Here is a 22,267-nt window from a genome sequence, read left to right on the forward strand (position 1 = left end):
TGTCATCCGTGTGTCTGTTTTTACCATCAGTGTGTCATCTCGGTGTCCGTTTTTACCATCAGTGTGTCATCCGTGTGTCCGTTTTTACCATCAGTGTGTCATCTCGGTGTCCGTTTTTACCATCAGTGTGTCATCCGGGTGTCCGTTTTACCATCAGTGTGTTCGTTTTACCATCAGTGTTTCAGTTTTTATTTACCATCAGTGTGTCATCCATGTGTCCGTTTATACCATAAGTGTGTCATCCGGATGTCCGTTTTTACCATTAGTGTGTCATCTGTGTGTCTGTTTTTACCATCAGTGTTTCATCCGTGTGTCCGTTTTTACCATCAGTGTTTCATCCGTGTGTCCGTTTTTACCATCAGTTTGTCATCGGTGTGTCCGTTTTTACCATCAGTGTGTCATCTGGATGTCCGTTTTTACCATTAGTGTGTCATCCGTGTGTCTGTTTTTACCATCAGTGTGTCATCTCGGTGTCCGTTTTTACCATCAGTGTGTCATCCGTGTGTCCGTTTTTACCATCAGTGTGTCATCTCGGTGTCCGTTTTTACCATCAGTGTGTCATCCGTGTGTCCGTTTTTACCATCAGTGTGTCATCTCGGTGTCCGTTTTTACCATAAGTGTGTCATCTGGATGTCCGTTTTTACCATTAGTGTGTCATCCGTGTGTCTGTTTTTACCATCAGTGTGTCATCTCGGTGTCCGTTTTTACCATCAGTGTGTCATCCGTGTGTCCGTTTTTACCATCAGTGTGTCATCTCGGTGTCCGTTTTTACCATCAGTGTGTCATCCGGGTGTCCGTTTTACCATCAGTGTGTTCGTTTTACCATCAGTGTTTCAGTTTTTATTTACCATCAGTGTGTCATCCATGTGTCCGTTTATACCATAAGTGTGTCATCCGGATGTCCGTTTTTACCATTAGTGTGTCATCTGTGTGTCTGTTTTTACCATCAGTGTGTCATCTCGGTGTCCGTTTTTACCATCAGTGTGTCATCTCGGTGTCCGTTTTTACCATCAGTGTGTCATCCGTGTGTCCGTTTTTACCATCAGTGTGTCATCTCGGTGTCCGTTTTTACCACCAGTGTGTCATCCGTGTGTCTGTTTTTACCATCAGTGTGTCATCCGTGTGTCCGTTTTTACCATCAGTGTGTCATCAGTGTGTCCGTTTTTACCATCAGTGTGTCATCCGGGTGTCCGTTTTACCATCAGTGTGTTCGTTTTACCATCAATGTTTCAGTTTTTATTTACCATCAGTGTGCCATCCATGTGTCCGTTTTTACCATCAGTGTGTCATCCGGATGTCCGTTTTTACCATTAGTGTGTCATCCGTGTGTCCGTTTTTACCATCAGTGTGTCATCTCGGTGTCCGTTTTTACCATCAGTGTGTCATCCGTGTGTCCGTTTTTACCATCAGTGTGTCATCTCGGTGTCCGTTTTTACCATCAGTGTGTCATCTCGGTGTCCGTTTTTACCATCAGTTTGTCATCCGGGTGTTCGTTTTTACCATCAGTGTGTCATCCGTGTATCCATTTTTACCAACAGTGTTTCATCCGTGTGTCCGTTTTACCATCAGTGTGTCATCTCTGTGTCCGTTTTTACCATTAGCGTGTCATCTCGGTGTCCGTTTTTACCATCAGTGTGTCATCTCGGTGTCCGTTTTTACCATCAGTGTGTCATCCGTGTGTCCGTTTTTACCAGTGTGTCATCCGTGTGTCCGTTTTTACCATCAGTGTGTCATCTCGGTGTCCGTTTTTACCATCAGTGTGTCATCCGTGTGTCTGTTTTTACCATCAGTGTGTCATCCGTGTGTCCGTTTTTACCATCAGTGTGTCATCAGTGTGTCAGTTTTTACCATCAGTGTGTCATCCGGGTGTCCGTTTTACCATCAGTGTGTTCGTTTTACCATCAGTGTTTCAGTTTTTATTTACCATCAGTGTGTCATCTCGGTGTCCGTTTTTACCATCAGTGTGTCATCCGTGTGTCCGTTTTTACCATCAGTGTGTCATCCGTGTGTCCGTTTTTACCATCAGTGTGTCATCTCGCTGTCCGTTTTTACCATCAGTGTGTCATCTCGGTGTCCGTTTTTACCATCAGTGTGTCATCCGTGTGTCTGTTTTTACCATCAGTGTGTCCGTTTTTACCATCAGTGTGTCATCCGCGTGTCCGTTTTACCATCAGTGTGTTCGTTTTACCATCAGTGTTTCAGTTTTTATTTACCATCAGTGTGCCATCCATGTGTCCGTTTTTACCATCAGTGTGTCATCCATGTGTCCGTTTTTACCATCAGTGTTTCAGTTTTTATTTACCATCAGTGTGCCATCCATGTGTCCGTTTTTACCATCAGTGTGTCATCCATGTGTCCGTTTTTACTATTAATGTGTCATCCGTGTGTCCGTTTTTACTATCAGTGTGTCATCCAGGTGTCCGTTTTTACCATCAGTTTGTCATCCGGGTGTTCGTTTTTACCATCAGTGTGTCATCCGTGTGTCCATTTTTACCAACAGTGTTTCATCCGTGTGTCCGTTTTTACCATCAGTGTGTCATCCGGGTGTCCGTTTTACCATCATTCTGTCAGTTTTTACCATCAGTGTGTCATCCGTGTGTCCGTTTTTACCATCAGTGTGTCATCCGGGTGTCCATCTTTATCATCAGTGTGCCATCCGTGTGTACGTTTTTACCATCAGAGTGTCATCCGTGTGTCCGTTTTTACCATCAGTGTGTCATCCGTGTGTCCGTTTTTACCATCAGTGTGTCATCAATGTCTCCGTTTTTACCATCAGTGTGTCATCCGTGTGTCCGTTTTTACCATCAGTGTGTCATCCGTGTGTCTGTTTTTACCATCAGTGTGTCATCCGTGTGTTCGTTTTTACCATCAGTTTGTCATCCGTGTGTTCGTTTTTACCATCAGTTTGTCATCCGGGTATTCGTTTTACCATCAGCGTGTCATCCGGGTGTTTATTTTTACCATCAGTTTGTCATCCGGGTGTTCGTTTTACCATCAGTGTGTCCATTTTTACCATCAGTGCGCCATCCGTGTGTCCGTTTTACCATCAATGTGTCATTAGTGTGTCAGATTTTACCATCAGTGTGTCATCCAGATTTCCATTTTACCATCAGTGTGTCATCAGTGTGTCTGTTTTTACCATCAGTGTGTCATCCGTGTGTCCGTTTTTACCATCAGTGTTTCATCCGTGTGTCCGTTTTTACCATCAGTTTGTCATCCGGGTGTTCGTTTTTACCATCAGTGTGCCATCTGTGTGTCCATTTTTACCATCAGCGTGTCATCCGTGTGTCCGTTTTTACCATCAGTGTGTCATCCGGATGTCCGTTTTTACCATTAGTGTGTCATCCGTGTGTCTGTTTTTACCATCAGTGTGTCATCCATGTGTCCGTTTTTACCATCAGTGTGTCATTCATGTGTCCATTTTTACCATCAGTGTGTCATCCATGTGTCCGTTTTTACCATCAGTGTGTCATCCATCTGTCCGTTTTTACCATCAGTGTTTCAGTTTTTATTTACCATCAGTGTGCCCGTTTTACCATCAGTGTGCCGTGTGTCCGTTTTTACCATCAGTGTGCCATCCGTGTGTCCGTTTTACCATCAGTGTGTCATCCATGTGTCCGTTTTTACCATCAGTGTCATCCATGTGTCCGTTTTTACCATCAGTGTGCCATCCGTGTGTCCGTTTTTACCTTTTACCATCATTGTGTCATCCATGTGTCCGTTTTTACCATCAGTGTGTCATCCGGGTGTCCGTTTTACCATCATTCTGTCAGTTTTTACCATCAGTGTGTCGTCCGGGTGTCCATCTTTATCATCAGTGTGCCATCCGTGTGTACGTTTTTACCATCAGAGTGTCATCCGTGTGTCCGTTTTTACCATCAGTGTGTCATCCGTGTGTCCGTTTTTACCATCAGTGTGTCATCAATGTCTCCGTTTTTACCATCAGTGTGTCATCCGTGTGTTCGTTTTTACCATCAGTTTGTCATCCGGGTGTTTGTTTTTACCATCAGTTTGTCATCCGGGTGTTCGTTTTACCATCAGTGTGTCATCCGTGTGTCCGTTTTACCATCAGTGTGTCCATTTTTCCCATCAGTGCGCCATCCGTGTGTCCGTTTTACCATCAATGTGTCATTAGTGTGTCAGATTTTACCATCAGTGTGTCATCCAGATTTCCATTTTACCATCAGTGTGTCATCAGTGTGTCCGTTTTTACCATTAGTGTTTCATCCGTGTGTCCGTTTTTACCATCAGTGTTTCATCCGTGTGTCCGTTTTTACCATTAGTGTTTCATCCGTGTGTCCGTTTTTACCATCAGTGTTTCATCCGTGTGTCCGTTTTTACCATCAGTTTGTCATCCGGGTGTTCGTTTTTACCATCAGTGTGCCATCTGTGTGTCCATTTTTACCATCAGCGTGTCATCCGTGTGTCCGTTTTTACCATCAGTGTGTCATCCGTGTGTCCATTTTTACCATCAGTGTGTCATCCATCTGTTCGTTTTTACCATCAGTGTGTCATCCATCTGTTCGTTTTTACCATCAGTGTGTCATCCATGTGTCCGTTTTTACCATCAGTGTGTCATCCATCTGTTCGTTTTTACCATCAGTGTTTCAGTTTTTATTTACCATCAGTGTGCCCGTTTTACCATCAGTGTGCCCGTTTTACCATCAGTGTGCCGTGTGTCCGTTTTTACCATCAGTGTGCCATCCGTGTGTCCGTTTTACCATCAGTGTGTCATCGGTGTGTCCGTTTTTACCATCAGTGTGCCATCCGTGTGTCCGTTTTTACCTTTTACCATCATTGTGTCATCCATGTGTCCGTTTTACCATCAGTGTGTCATCGGTGTGTCTGTTTTTACCATCAGTGTGTCATCCATGTGTCCGTTTTTACCATCAGTGTGTCATCAGTGTGTCTGTTTTTACCATCAGTGTGTCATCAGTGTGTCTGTTTTTACCATCAGTGTGTCATCCGTGTGTCTGTTTTTACCATCAGTGTGTCATCCGTGTGTCCGTTTTTACCATCAGTGTGTCATCAGTGTGTCCGTTTTTACCATCAGTGTGTCATCCGGGTGTCCGTTTTACCATCAGTGTGTTCGTTTTACCATCAGTGTTTCAGTTTTTATTTACCATCAGTGTGTCATCTCGGTGTCCGTTTTTACCATCAGTGTGTCATCCGTGTGTCCGTTTTTACCATCAGTGTGTCATCCGTGTGTCCGTTTTTACCATCAGTGTGTCATCTCGCTGTCCGTTTTTACCATCAGTGTGTCATCTCGGTGTCCGTTTTTACCATCAGTGTGTCATCCGTGTGTCTGTTTTTACCATCAGTGTGTCATCAGTGTGTCCGTTTTTACCATCAGTGTGTCATCCGGGTGTCCGTTTTACCATCAGTGTGTTCGTTTTACCATCAGTGTTTCAGTTTTTATTTACCATCAGTGTGCCATCCATGTGTCCGTTTTTACCATCAGTGTGTCATCCATGTGTCCGTTTTTACCATCAGTGTTTCAGTTTTTATTTACCATCAGTGTGCCATCCATGTGTCCGTTTTTACCATCAGTGTGTTATCCATGTGTCCGTTTTTACTATTAATGTGTCATCCGTGTGTCCGTTTTTACTATCAGTGTGTCATCCAGGTGTCCGTTTTTACCATCAGTTTGTCATCCGGGTGTTCGTTTTTACCATCAGTGTGTCATCCGTGTGTCCATTTTTACCAACAGTGTTTCATCCGTGTGTCCGTTTTTACCATCAGTGTGTCATCCGGGTGTCCGTTTTACCATCATTCTGTCAGTTTTTACCATCAGTGTGTCATCCGTGTGTCCGTTTTTACCATCAGTGTGTCATCCGGGTGTCCATCTTTATCATCAGTGTGCCATCCGTGTGTACGTTTTTACCATCAGAGTGTCATCCGTGTGTCCGTTTTTACCATCAGTGTGTCATCCGTGTGTCCGTTTTTACCATCAGTGTGTCATCAATGTCTCCGTTTTTACCATCAGTGTGTCATCCGTGTGTCCGTTTTTACCATCAGTGTGTCATCCGTGTGTCTGTTTTTACCATCAGTGTGTCATCCGTGTGTTCGTTTTTACCATCAGTTTGTCATCCGTGTGTTCGTTTTTACCATCCGGGTATTCGTTTTACCATCAGCGTGTCATCCGGGTGTTTATTTTTACCATCAGTTTGTCATCCGGGTGTTCGTTTTACCATCAGTGTGTCCATTTTTACCATCAGTGCGCCATCCGTGTGTCCGTTTTACCATCAATGTGTCATTAGTGTGTCAGATTTTACCATCAGTGTGTCATCCAGATTTCCATTTTACCATCAGTGTGTCATCAGTGTGTCTGTTTTTACCATCAGTGTGTCATCCGTGTGTCCGTTTTTACCATTAGTGTTTCATCCGTGTGTCCGTTTTTACCATCAGTGTTTCATCCGTGTGTCCGTTTTTACCATCAGTTTGTCATCCGGGTGTTCGTTTTTACCATCAGTGTGCCATCTGTGTGTCCATTTTTACCATCAGCGTGTCATCCGTGTGTCCGTTTTTACCATCAGTGTGTCATCCGGATGTCCGTTTTTACCATTAGTGTGTCATCCGTGTGTCTGTTTTTACCATCAGTGTGTCATCCATGTGTCCGTTTTTACCATCAGTGTGTCATTCATGTGTCCATTTTTACCATCAGTGTGTCATCCATGTGTCCGTTTTTACCATCAGTGTGTCATCCATGTGTCCGTTTTTACCATCAGTGTGTCATTCATGTGTCCATTTTTACCATCAGTGTGTCATCCGTGTGTCCGTTTTTACCATCAGTGTGTCATCCGGATGTCCGTTTTTACCATTAGTGTGTCATCCGTGTGTCTGTTTTTACCATCAGTGTGTCATCCATGTGTCCGTTTTTACCATCAGTGTGTCATTCATGTGTCCATTTTTACCATCAGTGTGTCATCCGTGTGTCCGTTTTTACCATCAGTGTTTCAGTTTTTATTTACCATCAGTGTGCCCGTTTTACCATCAGTGTGCCGTGTGTCCGTTTTTACCATCAGTGTGCCATCCGTGTGTCCGTTTTACCATCAGTGTGTCATCCATGTGTCCGTTTTTACCATGAGTGTCATCCATGTGTCCGTTTTTACCATCAGTGTGCCATCCGTGTGTCCGTTTTTACCTTTTACCATCATTGTGTCATCCATGTGTCCGTTTTTACCATCAGTGTGTCATCCGGGTGTCCGTTTTACCATCATTCTGTCAGTTTTTACCATCAGTGTGTCGTCCGGGTGTCCATCTTTATCATCAGTGTGCCATCCGTGTGTACGTTTTTACCATCAGAGTGTCATCCGTGTGTCCGTTTTTACCATCAGTGTGTCATCCGTGTGTCCGTTTTTACCATCAGTGTGTCATCAATGTCTCCGTTTTTACCATCAGTGTGTCATCCGTGTGTTCGTTTTTACCATCAGTTTGTCATCCGGGTGTTTGTTTTTACCATCAGTTTGTCATCCGGGTGTTCGTTTTACCATCAGTGTGTCATCCGTGTGTCCGTTTTACCATCAGTGTGTCCATTTTTCCCATCAGTGCGCCATCCGTGTGTCCGTTTTACCATCAATGTGTCATTAGTGTGTCAGATTTTACCATCAGTGTGTCATCCAGATTTCCATTTTACCATCAGTGTGTCATCAGTGTGTCCGTTTTTACCATTAGTGTTTCATCCGTGTGTCCGTTTTTACCATCAGTGTTTCATCCGTGTGTCCGTTTTTACCATTAGTGTTTCATCCGTGTGTCCGTTTTTACCATCAGTGTTTCATCCGTGTGTCCGTTTTTACCATCAGTTTGTCATCCGGGTGTTCGTTTTTACCATCAGTGTGCCATCTGTGTGTCCATTTTTACCATCAGCGTGTCATCCGTGTGTCCGTTTTTACCATCAGTGTGTCATCCGTGTGTCCATTTTTACCATCAGTGTGTCATCCATCTGTTCGTTTTTACCATCAGTGTGTCATCCATCTGTTCGTTTTTACCATCAGTGTGTCATCCATGTGTCCGTTTTTACCATCAGTGTGTCATCCATCTGTTCGTTTTTACCATCAGTGTTTCAGTTTTTATTTACCATCAGTGTGCCCGTTTTACCATCAGTGTGCCCGTTTTACCATCAGTGTGCCGTGTGTCCGTTTTTACCATCAGTGTGCCATCCGTGTGTCCGTTTTACCATCAGTGTGTCATCCGTGTGTCCGTTTTTACCATCAGTGTGCCATCCGTGTGTCCGTTTTTACCTTTTACCATCATTGTGTCATCCATGTGTCCGTTTTACCATCAGTGTGTCATCGGTGTGTCTGTTTTTACCATCAGTGTGTCATCCATGTGTCCGTTTTTACCATCAGTGTGTCATCAGTGTGTCTGTTTTTACCATCAGTGTGTCATCAGTGTGTCTGTTTTTACCATCATTGTGTCATCCATGTGTCCGTTTTACCATCAGTGTGTCATCAGTGTGTCTGTTTTTACCATCAGTGTGTCATCCATGTGTCCGTTTTTACCATCAGTGTGTCATCAGTGTGTCTGTTTTTACCATCAGTGTGTCATCAGTGTGTCTGTTTTTACCATCAGTGTGCCATCCATGTGTCCGTTTTTACCATCAGTGTGTCATCCGGGTGTACGTTTTTACCATCAGTATTTTTCCGGTATGGATAAATAAAAAAATAAATTACTAAGCTTCTCTTGTACTTTGCAATGTTAAACACGGACAGCACACGCACTGATGCCATGTGTGTTTTTTACGAACCAATGCACTTCTTTTGGCCCTTGTCGTCCGTGCTGAGAGAAAAAAAATGGACTGTGTGTTTTACATGGACACACGGTCTGTGTAAAATCACGGACATGTGCATAGCCGCATAGGTTATATTTTGTACGTGTGGCATCCACGTAAAAAACTGATACATCACGTACTGGAAACACGAAAGAGGCCTAACTGTTCTGAATTTACATGTAACATTACCAATAGGGATTGCCACAGCTTTCCACAGATAATCATAGTAGAAATAATACTGGAATAACAGTAGAATAAGAGGTGACAACTGCGGACACGAAAGGACTGCCTGTCGGCTGTATGCAATCCAGACAGCGAACGGTTAATGGCCTGATTAACTAGGCCGACCTCGTTGTATTCACACAAAATGTTCTATGTGCACAGATCATCATTTTACCGGCAGCACATCTGTTGCTTACACAAGAAGACGTTTTACCAAGAACTATGATTTTTAACAAGTGTTTTGCTCATTTTTACGTACGCTCGCTCCCCGATCATTGACCCCGGAGTCACTCAGTTGTCCTTTACAGGTAAATATTGAGCTGTGCTTGTGTTTGAGCGTTTTTCTTTTAATTTGGAGGTTTTGTGAAAATGATACGAATACAGCCTTATCCTTTTAGCATTGCTTTTATCAATAAATGTCAGCTTTTTCCTTTTTAACATGTCTTAGTTTAGTGACAGCGCTCACTACAATGCTTTTTTTCCCCTTTCATTGTTTGATTCCATTTTTTTTTATTTTGTGAATTTTGTGAAAAGGATATGAACATAGCTTTGGAGTGCTTTCATTTATTTAATTACTGTAAATGTGAGTATTACAGTTATGTGAAAAAGTGTTTACCCCCTTCCTGATTTCTTATTCTTTTGCATGTTTGTCACACTTAAATGTTTCAGATCACAAAACAAATGTAAATATTAGACAAAGATAACACAAGTAAACACAAAATGCAATTTTTAAATGAAGGTCTTTATTATTAAGGGAAAAAGAAATCCAAACCTACAGGCCCCGTGTGATTGTCCCCACCCTTCCACCTTAAAACATAAATTAACTGTGGTTTATCACATCTTTGGGAAACTGAGTTCAATTTCTCTAGCCACACACAGGCCTGATCACTGCCATATATGTTCTCAATCAAGAAATCACTTAAATAGGACCTGCTTGACAAAGTGAAGTAGACCACAAGATCCTCAAAAGCTAAACATCATGATGCGATCCAAAGAAATTCGGGAACAAATAAGAAAAAGTAATTGAGATCTATCAGTCTGGAAAAAGTTATAAAGCCATTTCTAAAACTTTGGAACTCCAGCGAACCACAGTTTGAGCCATTATCCACAAATGGCGAAAACATGGAACAGTGGTGAACCTTCCCAGGAGTGGCTGGCTGACCAAAATTACCCCAAGAGCGCAGCGACGACTCATCCAAGAGGTCACAAAGGACCCAACAACAACATCCAGGCCTCACTTGCCTCAGTTAATGTCAGTTTTCATGACTCTACCATAAGAAAGAGACTGGGCAAAATTGCCATGCACGGCAAGTTCCAAGATGAAAACCACTGCTGAGAAAAGAGAACATAACGGCTCATCTCGGTTTTGCCAGGAAACATGTTGATGATCGCAAAGACTTTTGGGAGAATACTCTGTGGACTGACGAGACAAAAGTTTAACTTTTTCGAAGGTGAATGTCCCATTACATCTGGTGTGGAAGTAACACAGTATTTCAGAAAAGGAGCATCATACCAACAGTAAAATATAGTGGTGGTAGTGTGATGGTCTGGGGCAGTTTGGCTGCTTCAGGACCTGGAAGACTTGCTGTGGAATATGGAACCATGAATTCTGCTACCAAAAAATCCTGAAGTAGAATGTCCGGCCATCGGTTCGCGACCTCAAGCTGAAGCGCACTTGGGTTATGCAGCAGGAAAATGATCCAAAACACACCATCAATTCCACCTTTGAATGGCTTAAGAAAAACAAAATTAAGACTTTGGAGTGGCTTAGTCAAAGTCCTGAACTTAATCCGATTGAGATGCTGTGGCATGACCTTAAAAAGGTGGTTCATGCTCTGAAATCCTCCAATGTGGCTTATTTACAACAATTTTGCAAAGGTGAGTGGCCAAAATTCCTCCAGAGCATTGTAAAAGACTCATTGCCAGTTATCGCTAGCGCTTGATTGCAGTGGTTGCTGCTAACTGTGGCCCAACCAGTTATTAGGTTTAGGGGGCAATCACTGTTTCACACAGGACCCTGTAGGTTTGAATTTCTTTTTCCCTTAATAATAAAGACCTTCATGTAAAAATTGCATTTTGTGTTTACTTGTGTTATCTTTGTCTAATATTTACATTTATTTTGTGATCTGAAATATTTAAGTGTGACAAACATGCAAAAGAATAAGAAATCACGAAGGGGGAAAACACTTTTTCACACCACTGTATATAACGTGTTTTATATATCTGTGAATCCAATCTATGTGGTATCACAGAACAAATTAAAATTAAAACTACTAATACTTATTTAAGTGTCATAAATCAATTGATAAGATATGGTCAAAAACTAATCTACAATATTGTGTCAACTTGCAACAAAAATCACGTTACGCGAGAATGCACCTTAAGGACTTATTCATGCGTCAGTTTTTGGTCAGTATTTTGCATCAGTGTCTGTACGAAAAAAACAAGAGTGTAAATTACAGGAGTGTAAAAAAACAGGAGTGTAAATTACAGTGAAAAACTATAACTGAAATATTTACACTTGTTCTGTGTTTTAAAGACACTACTAGTTGAGTAGTAACATTACAAATGAAATGCTGATCAAAAATACTCATGTGTGAATGAGGCCTAAGGGTATTTTTACATGTATGGTCAGAAGTAGCAATCACAGCTGAGGCATTGGTGTCATGTAGCTGTGTCCAGACAGTCACAGTTACTGTCAGATAGATCCATGGTGTTGTGGACTGCAGCTGTCACTCAAAAACTTCAAAAATCAAACTACAAAAAGTCTCTGATAAGCACATTATTCCATTTCATTTAAAAACTAACTCTTTTAGAAATTGATGGCAACAACACATCTCAAAAATGTTGGTACAAGGCCATGTCTACCATTGTGTAGCATCCCCTCTTCTTTTTACAATCATCTGGGAAGTGAAGAGACCAATTTCCTGAGTTTTGGGAAAGGAATGATGTCCCATTCTTGTCTGATGTAGGATACTCACTGCTCAACAGTCCTGGGTGTTTGTTGGACTTTTCATTTCATAATGTGCCAAGTATTTTCCATTGGTGAAAGGTGTGGACTGCAGAAGGCCGATTCATCAGCCGAACTCTTCTTCAGCAAAACCATGCTGTTGTAGTGGATGCAGTAAGTGGTTTAGCATCGTCTTGCTAAAATATACTGAAATAGATGTAGTATGGATGGGGGCATATGTTGTTCTAAAACCGCTATATAATGCTCACCATTGATAGCACCTTTTATAGATGTGTAAGCTGCCCATGCCATAGGCACTAATACAACCCCATACCATCAGAGATGCAGGGTTTTGAATTGTGCGCTGATAACAAGCTTGATGGTCCCTCTCCTCTGAGGTCTGCAGGACACGGCATCCATGGTTTCCATAAAGAATTTCACATTTTGATTCATCTGAGCACAGAACAATTTTCCATTCAGTCTCAGTCCATTTTAAATGACCTTTGGCCCAGAGAAGACGGAAGCGATTCTGGATTTTGTTGCTATATGGCTTCTTCTTTGTATGATAGAGCTTTAACTTGCTTTTGTGGATTGCACAGAGATCTGTGTTCACAGACAATGATTTCTGGAAGTATTCCTCAGCCCATGCAGTGATTTGTATTACCAAATTATGCCTGTTTTTAGTGTAGTACTGCCTGAAAGCCTGTACATCACGAGCATCCAATATTGACCGTCGGCCTTGTTCCTTGTGCACATGGATTTCTCTGGAATCTCTGAGTATCCCACCATCTATAGTACATAACATTGTCAAAAGATTCAATGTCTTTCCAATGTTACGCTAATGAACATGTTACTGAAATTGTTCAACAATTTTTAGAAGCAGTTGTTCACAAATTAGTAATCCCCTGACCATCTTTGCTTCTGAGAGACTCTGCCTCTATAACAAACTCTTTCTATTCACTGTCATGTCATTTAGATGAAAATTAAACGCTCCAGCTGCTCTTCATTAGTACCATTTACTTTTCCAGCCTTTTGTTAACCCTTTCCCAACTTTATTTGAGATGTGTTACTGCCACCAATTTCAAAATGAGTTAATTTTTTCAAATGAAATGGAAAAACATCTAAGTTTCACCTTCTGATCTGTGTTCTATGTTCTGTCGTGAATAAAATATGGCTATAAGAGATTTCCAAATCATTGAATTCTTGTTTCCTTTACAGTTTACAAAGCGTCACAACATTTTTGGAATTGGGGTTTCATAACAAATTACGCTATGAGGCTGAAACAACAAAAATCTTTTTCACTGCCAAAATTCAGTTTCCTCAGTGTGTCAGAGATTTCCTCTAGATTTTGCAGCAGAGAGATAAATCGGCAGCAAAACCTGCTGACAGGCTAACTGCACATAGTGTCCGTGCGTTGGCCATTGTCAGGCATATATATCTCATGAACGTATACACACGATATTAGGCGCAATCGCTATGTGCACATAGCCTGAGTTCCACAGTGAGATCTGCAACATTGTATCACTTGCAGAAGGTGTCGCTTACATTTTAACGTTTTCTACCACTAATAAACATTTACTTAGAGTTCAATGACCATCCGTAATTTTAATTTAGATTTTATAGAGGATGTTCAGGATGACATACTGTATTATGTATCATTGAGTACTCACCACTAGAGCAGTCTGCACCTCCCCATCCTGGTTCACAGTGACATGTATCTGGTGACACGCACCTCCCATGTACACACTCCTCCGTACAGAGGGCTGTAAAGAAAAGGCAAAAGTTAGAAAACTTACTTAGATCACATTCAAAAAATGGATGGAAAAAAAGAAAGGTACAGAAAAATCAACTTATTTACAGTGCAGAAAGTGTGATTTTTCTGTTCCTACCTTTTTAGGGCACAAGCGCATGGCCATATTACAGTTTTGTGTGTGGTCCCATATAGAAAAAAAGAAATATAGTCTGTCATTACAAAATTACTTATATTTTTAAATCAGGTTTTCATGCAATTTTTTTAAAGTTTTTCAGAATATTTTCCATCTATATAAAAAAACATCTTGCAATATTCAAACTGGCAACTAAATCTAACAATAGACTCATACTTCCTATTATGTAGAGATGACACCTATATATACAGTAGATAACATTGGATCTAGCCTTAAAGGTAACCTGTCAGGCAACTCATGCTGTGCAATCTGCGGGAAGCATGAATCACAGCCCAGCTAGAGATCTGGCTGGGGACCATAGGTGGAAACCATAGCTGGAGACTAGTGTTGAGCGAGTATGTTCTGTTAACCCTTTCGCCGAGTATGCTCGGCTCGAGCTCCGAGTATTTATAGCTGCTCGGTGATAAGGTTAAATCGCTCCCGTGTGCATGATTTGCAACTGTTTGACTGCTTTATTACATGAGAGGAATGTCTATTTCTTACACATTCCTCACATGTAATAAAACTGTCAAACAGTTGCAAATCATACACACGGGAGCGATTCAACCATATCACTGAGCAGCTGTAAATACTCGGAGCTCGGGCCGAGCATACTCGGACAGAACATACTCGCTCAACCCTACTGGAGACCAGATTAATCCGGCTCCGCCCCTGGCCGACTCTTCCCAGTGCCACCTGCAGGTGATTGACAGGTCTCTCCCTTGTGTATACATAGTGGGAGACCACCTGGAGCAGTGCGGGAAGAAGGCAGCCAATGGCAGAGCCAGACTAGTTTCCTCTCTGGCTTTGGTCCCTGGATGGATCTTCAAAGCTTATTTCATCTGAAACACTGGAGCATCTCAGAGAATAATATACCTGGCTGCAATCGTGCAGCCAGACTGTGATTCATGCTGCCCGTGGTTTGGGCAGCATGAATCAGCTGAAAGGTTCACTTTAAAAGTAAGTGATGGTCACAGCTCACCTCCTCTTTTTCTCTTCACAATGACCTTTGCCAAGACCAGAGCATGCTTGGAAAATACTTGTATACAAATCAATAAGATTAGAGCCAATATATTGATTTAAATAACAGAAAGCTTGAGTCTAATATTAGGTCTAGTGGCCAGTGTGAAAACTGCAAGATTTTTTTTAATATAGATAATGATATTAAAAAGTGAAAAAACAAATCATAATAAAAAATGTTTAGACAATATGTTAAACATTAAAACCTGACCTAAACAATTTGCTATTTTCTGGCAACACATTCACTTTAAGGATGGAATTAGATCCCAACTTGTGAGATCCAAAAACATTGTTGCAAAGCCTTATCTAAATATATCCAGCTCATATTAGATACAACAGGTATTTATTATAAATCTTTTGGAAATCTAATGATCAGGTATTTTAAGGTGTTCACCCATTTTATAACGCTAATTTTGGGGAAACCCATTTAAGTCAACAGTCACCACAGGAAGACTTGCTTTGTACAGGTCTTGCAAGTTTTGGTAGCTCATGGCTCTTCCCATTTCTCATTATTCCTCCTAAAACTGAGTAAATTAACAGTTGGGTGCTACAATTTGGGGGTGCGTCCCCACACACAACCACACTGTCCAATCACTGCTGAAGATATAGGGACACACCTCTTTCCCAAGGGGAATGGTAGCCTCCAGCTGTCGATGTATTCATTCATTGCTAGCAAAACAAAAAGGAACGGCACAATTGGATCAAATGAGTAAGGTCTCATTCAGACATCAATGATCTTTCTCATGCACAAAAACCAGTCCTATTTTCATCACTGTTTTTGAACAGATTTTCATAACTGTTTTGTCAGTGTTTCAGTTTTTACCATCAGTAGCTTTCTCACATGAAAAAAAAAAAATAGTAGAAAGCTTCTCCTATCCACTATAATGCTATAAAAGGAGAGCACACGGATTTCACATGGATGACAATGCGTGCTGTCAGTGATTTTTCGAAACCCATAGACTAACTTGACGTGTGTCAATTTGATCCATGACTTGGATCAAAAACTGACATGTCTCTATAATTATTATTGGACCACGAACCCTCCCCCCCCACAAAGATGTGGACAAACGGTCCGCAAACACCCTCCTCCCCAAAAAAAAATACAAACAGACATGTGAACAGCCCCATAGACTATAATGGGTACTTGTGTTCTATATGTGAAAAACTTGTCTGAATGAGGCTTTAAATGGAAAAATTTTGAATTGTTACATACGGATTACAAGGGCTCATTCACGCGTCCGATTTTTCCCACATACGAGAAAAATTGACCTATTATTCTGATCAGACTTTGATCATAGATTAATCAGAGAGCGGTCCAAGGGTCATCTGTTTTTCTCATACATGGAGAAATTAAAAAAAAAGTTCCCCACCTTCTCCATTCTGACAGTCCGTGAAAATAGGACCACACTCAGAAGTCATCCGAGCGCAGTCTGATTTTTTAACTGACCCATTTACTCGTATTGCCGATTTTGATCCGACTCTTCGATTTTCAGTGGAACTCTCGATCTACGAAAAATCACAGACATGTGAACAGCCTCATAGCACTCATATCTGTGATAGACTATCTGTGAAAAACATGGATAGCTCTCATATGCAAAAACCGAATGTCTGAATGAGCCTTAGGAAAATAGTTTATCTGTTTTAACTTTGCAGCAAATACTCACATGTGGCATGCAGAAGTAGTTCTGTTGCTTTAAAAGCATCCAGCAACTATTATAAGTAACAGAAGCACATGAGTCAGGAAGTGTTGTGCTCCAGAAGCATCCAGCAACTAGAGGGGTTAACACAGTCACAAGAGAAGGAGAGTGTTTTAGCAGAGCCACAGGGGGATTGTGGGGAAGTTGTTTACTGTCTGGCTGGAGCCAAATAGAAAGGTGGTGTGTGTGTTCTGTATCTCACAGAAGCGCCCCTGCAAGTGAAAAGGATTCAAGTCAGGAGTGAAGCTAAGCACAGGTCAGGTAGAGTTCCTGAACTAACAGTGCAGAGTATTGTCAGGCAGAAAGATAAGGACTGGAAGAAATGGTGTCATAGGGATCATCTCCCTCAGCAAACCCCCCCCTCCTCCATCTCACTGTGCTGTAAATAATGCTGTGTTCATTAATGTGCCTTTGCATTAGAACTGTGCTGTCCTGTACTACTGGGAAGACTGTGAACTGCTGTGCTGCTAATGAAACTCTACTGTTTGTCACTGGAGCCTGTTTCTCATAAGACTTAACTTGCACTGGCTGTGCGGCTTCTTATTAAATGCTACTGTTCTACCGTTTATGAGGGCTCTTGTCAAGTGTGTCTGGTCAGCAAGTGAAACAACCTACGTGGCTGTGCCTGGGGGTCAATACCCCTATGTGCCTGAGAGAAGCTGCAGCACATGGTCTATGGTCACCCTGAGTAACGGTTCCCCCAGGATTCCAAAGAATCATGTAACCTGTCTCGCCCCTATCTGAACCTAGCGGCGTGCGTGTAACACATAGACATTTATGTAATAAATACAACTTTTAGGCTGTGTGCCGATGATGCGCTTTTTAAGCGCTTCCGCAGCGGCAAAAAACGGTGCAGAAACGCTTAAAAAACGCATGGTAGAAGGCCTGCCATGTTCCCCAATGATAATCTGCATGTGCTGTGAACATGCTGCGGAAATTTCCGCTGCGGATTATCATTGCGGAAAAAAACGAAGCACTACCAATTATTTTGCGGAAACGCTGCGTTTTCGCCGCCATTGACTTGCATTAGAACGCATGGATTCCACATCACTGTATATGTAAATGCGCATTCCATGCGTTCCAATGTGTGGATGGTACCCGGGTGTGGACGACAGGAGACTCTCCTCCGGACCCGGGTACCATAGAACCTGTGAAAAAAAGAATAAAATAAAAAATAAATGTTATATTTACCTTCTGACGCCCCCCGCTGCGCTCGTCCTCCCATGCCGGCAGATCGCGGTGGACTGAAGGACCAGCGCTGACGTCATAGTCATGTGATGGGTCACACGATGCTGATGTCGGCAGGTCCTTCAGTGTACCGCAATCTGCCGGCAGCCAGGACGGAGCGAAGCAAGACACCGGGGGCCATCGGAAGGTAAGTTTAGATTTATTTTTCATTTTTAACCATTCTTTGGGGTCACACTATATAAATCCATGCCGGTTGCATGGATTTATATAGTGTGACCAAGTTGTCAAGCACTTTCCAAGTGATGCTAAAATCACTTGGAAAGCGCTTGTCAACCCGCATGCGGAAATGCAAGTGAAGAACGCTTCACATCCGCATGTCCCTGGCAGGAAAATGAATGTACAATCCGCATGCGTTTTTTCTGCCAGGGAGATGCAGAAACGCTCAGGAAAAATCCGGAGCATTTCTGCATCGTGGGCACATAGCCTAAAGTATTTTTTAATGTCAAAGTGATCATCAGAACTGATCATGTAATAATTGCTAAAATCATTTTTTTCAAGGAAGGGATCAACCTGGCAAAAAACAGGTAGAAATGGATTGTACATTTTCACTTATTCAAAGAAATATAGCTTTTATGGTCGCGTATCCAGAGACACATTTTTACAAGAAATTCTAAACGAACAAGTAGAATAACGATAAAGTATTAAAAAGATGTACAGAGATGTCAGAGATGTTAAGGAACTGGAGAAAGAAAGAAAAAAGAATCAATGAATAGGAATCTGTTATAGCTAAAATAGTCTGTAGGATTCTCAGGCTGAATAGTCAGGTAGTCTTCTATAAGATATATCCACAATCCTTTCTGTTAAAGTGCACTTACTACACAAAGTACTTCCAACACATCAAAGAAAATCTAGCCGCATCCAATATGTCAGAGCCATCACCAGTCAGATATACATCCTGTTATTATCATATATTGCGTAAGAGGATGATGACTATTACAACACACAGAGGAGCGGGCACGTGCCCTGATGTAGTGTAGTACATAAGGATCACTTAGATAAAACAAATGGTACGTGCTCCAGCCATTAGGAAGATGCTGCAGAGAAACATCTCTCTATGGATGGTGGTGACACTTCAGCTGGAAATTTTAGTTCTACACCGAGTGCACAGTTATTAGGCAATTTGTATTTTTGATGATTAATTTTAATTACTGAACGACTACAGTTGGTCAATAAAAAAAGTTAATAAACCTGAATATTTAAGAAAGTAAATGTTTTGTCGTTCTTAGGAGAATATCACTGTGTGCAGAATTATTGCGCAACTAAATGAAAAATGAAAATTTTCCCATCTTGTTTATTTTCACCTGTTCCAGTGAGAATAATAACCAAGCAACTCAAAGCGTACAAAAATAATTTCTGATATTTCAAAACAATTATCAGTGACCAATATAGCCCCTCTTCTTTTCAATAGCAGTCATAAGTCTTCCATCCATGGAGTCTGTCAGTTTCTTAATCTGTTGATGATCAACTTTTTGGGCAGCACCAATCACAGCCTCTCAGATACTGATCAGAGAGGTGACCGTTTTCCTTCACCGTAAATCTCCCATTTAAGAAGGGCCCACAAGTTCTCACTAGGGTTTAGGTCAGGTGAGGAAGAGGCCGTGTCATTATTCTTTCATCTTTAACCGGTTCAGGACCGCCCACTGTACATAAACGTCGGCGCTGCCTGGGCTCTGTGCAGCGCCGACGTTTAAAAACGGTGGGTGGTCCCGCAGCGCTCAGGACCCCCAGGGTCCTGCTAGCGCTGCGGTACCGGTTCAGAGCGATAGCTCTGACATGTGGCATCATGGGGACCTGATTGGATCAGGTCCCCATGATGTTAACCTGTTCCTATCTTCTAGATGCCGCGATCCATAGCGATCGCGGCATTTAAAAGATAGGGACAGCCGGTGGTCGGCGATCGGGACCCCCCACATACCTGTCAGCGGCGGGGATCCCGGTGCTGTGACCTCTGACATCATCGAGACCTGATTGGCTCAGGTCTCGATGATGTCAGCGTCACACCAGCCAATCAGAGAGATCACCAGGGAAGTTTGTTTTAGCAACAAACTTTCCCGGGCGATCTGCCTGATAAATGCAGTTTCTCCTCCGATCTCAGTGAGAGAGCAGAGGAGAAACAGTGTGACAAGAGCTGTCAGCCTTGCCACTGTGAAAGTAAAAAAAAAAAAAAAAAAAAAAAAAAGAAAGTAAGAGTTAGGGTTAGTGAGTCTGTCAGATCAGTCAGTCCTGTCAGATCTATCAGTCCTGTCAGATCTGTCAGTCCTGTCAGATCTGTCAGTCCTGTCAGATCTGTCAGTCAGTCAGTCCTGTCAGATCTGTCAGTCAGTCAGTCCTGTCAGATCTGTCAGTCAGTCAGTCCTGTCAGATCTGTCAGTCAGTCAGTCCTGTCAGATCTGTCAGATCTGTCAGTCAGTCCTGTCAGATCTGTCAGTCAGTCAGTCCTGTCAGATCTGTCAGTCAGTCAGTCCTGTCAGATCTGTCAGTAAGTCAGTCCTGTCAGATCAGTCAGTCAGTCCTGTCCGGTCCCGTCCTTTCAGTCTGGTCCGTTCAGTCCAGTCAAAAAATATAAAAATAAAATGGCCCGTCAGACTTATACCGCAGAGGAGGTGTATGCCCTGCTGTGTTCTGACACTGATGACAGCGCAATCTCAGATGGAGATATGGATTTTGAGGGCTTTAGTAGCGGCCACACCGAGAGCCCAGAAATGAGCAGTGATTCTGGTCCATCCTCAAGCCCAAGGACCAGTACAACAATAGGGGCAAATAGCGCTACTGGAGAAACGTCTCCAAATCAGGGAACACTGCCCAGTACAAGCGCTGTGCCTGCTACTAGTGAATTGGCGCACGCCAGTGTACAAGGGGCGTTGCCACATGATCTAGCATTTCCCAGATGGGAGGCTTCAGATTCGGCTGCTCCATTCAGCCCTGATTTCAACGCCATTCCTGGTATAAATGTGGAGGTGGAAGATTTTGGACCAATTCATTTTTTTAATTTGTTTTTTACAGACAGCTTGCTAGAGCATATTGTCGTGCAAACAAATTTATACGCGTCCCAATTCACAAGCCAGAATCCCCGATCTTACTATGCTAGGGCAAATTTATGGACACCAACTAATGTCCCGGAAATAAAAAAATTTTTAGGACTTACATTTGCCATGGGGCTTGTTAAAAAACCGAGCATTCGATCCTACTGGTCCAACCACCCTGTTCAAGCCACCCCTATGTTTTCAGTCATTCTGCCTAGGACCCGTTATGAAATGCTCATGCGGTTTTGGCATTTTAACGACAATAGTCAATGCCTGCCCAGAAATGCCCCAGAACATGACAGGTTATATAAAATTAGACCCATCATTGAAAATTTGTCAGAAAAATTCTTAAGCCTCTACACCCCAACACAAAATATTTCTATAGACGAGTCCCTTGTAAAATTCAAAGGAAGACTGCACCTCAAGCAATTTATCCCATCTAAAAGGGCAAGGTTTGGAATAAAGTTCTATAAAATGTGCGAAAGTTCAACCGGATACACATCCGCTTTTCGCATATATGAGGGGAAAGATAGCCAACTAAACCCACCAGGATGCCCTACTTATCTGGGGACATCTGGAAAAATTGTTTGGGAGCTGATAAGTCCATTTTTTCAAAAAGGCTACAATCTATATGTGGACAATTATTACACCAGCATACCCCTATTTAAAAGTCTGGTTGAACACAACATCGGGGCTTGTGGGACCATCCGTAAAAACAGTCAGGGGTTTCCACAACCATTGGTCAACCAAAAGTTTCAAAAGGGGCAGTCAGGGGCTGTACGCAACGGAGAGCTGCTTGCCCTGAAATATAGGGATAAGAGGGATATTTTTGTCCTCAGCTCGATCCACACAGATGCCACAAGGGCCACTGTAGAACTAGGATCCACCACTCCGAAGCAAAAACCTGTGTCAGTCATTGACTACAACAAACACATGGGGGGTGTGGACCTTGCAGACCAGGTTCTACAGCCATACCAGGTATCAAGAAAGTCCTATACCTGGTATAAAAAGTTGGTTATTTATTTGTTTCAGGTGGCCACATACAATTCTTTTGTGTTGTACAAAAAAGCAGGAAATTCAGATCCTTTTCTTGATTATCAAGAAAAGGTAATTGAAAATCTTGTCTTTCAAAGTGTTAGCCCCGCTCATCCATTAGAATCTGAGGATGTGAAAAGACTCACTGAGCGACATTTTATTGCACTTATTCCAGCAACGGAAACAAGAAGGAACCCCCAGAAAAGATGTCGTGTATGTACTAAGAGAGGAATGAGGCGAGATACCCGCTACTATTGCCCACAATGCCCATCATTGCCAGCCTTATGCGTCACTGACTGCTTTAAAATCTTCCACACAGAACCACGTTTTTAAACTGTAAAAATGTATCCCAATTTGTCATTCAAACATTTGGTTCA

At 42.2% G+C, this 22,267-nt stretch overlaps 1 protein-coding gene across 6 annotated transcripts in view; it reads right to left on the reverse strand.

The window, feature by feature from the left end:
- The window catches only part of MEGF11 (multiple EGF like domains 11), a 752,211-nt gene that overhangs the window by 435,438 nt on the left and 294,506 nt on the right, over positions 1-22,267 (reverse strand). For all 6 annotated transcript variants that reach the window (XM_073653441.1, XM_073653443.1, XM_073653439.1 and 3 more), the window contains exon 5: positions 13,613-13,705. In XM_073653441.1, the coding sequence (XP_073509542.1) occupies positions 13,613-13,705 (93 nt within the window). The remainder of the gene's footprint in view (positions 1-13,612; positions 13,706-22,267) is intronic.

The sequence above is a fragment of the Phyllobates terribilis genome, unplaced genomic scaffold (assembly GCF_046119375.1).
Source record: "Phyllobates terribilis strain yellow unplaced genomic scaffold, ASM4611937v1 Scaffold_11__3_contigs__length_659146591, whole genome shotgun sequence".
Classification (NCBI taxonomy): domain Eukaryota; kingdom Metazoa; phylum Chordata; class Amphibia; order Anura; family Dendrobatidae; genus Phyllobates; species Phyllobates terribilis.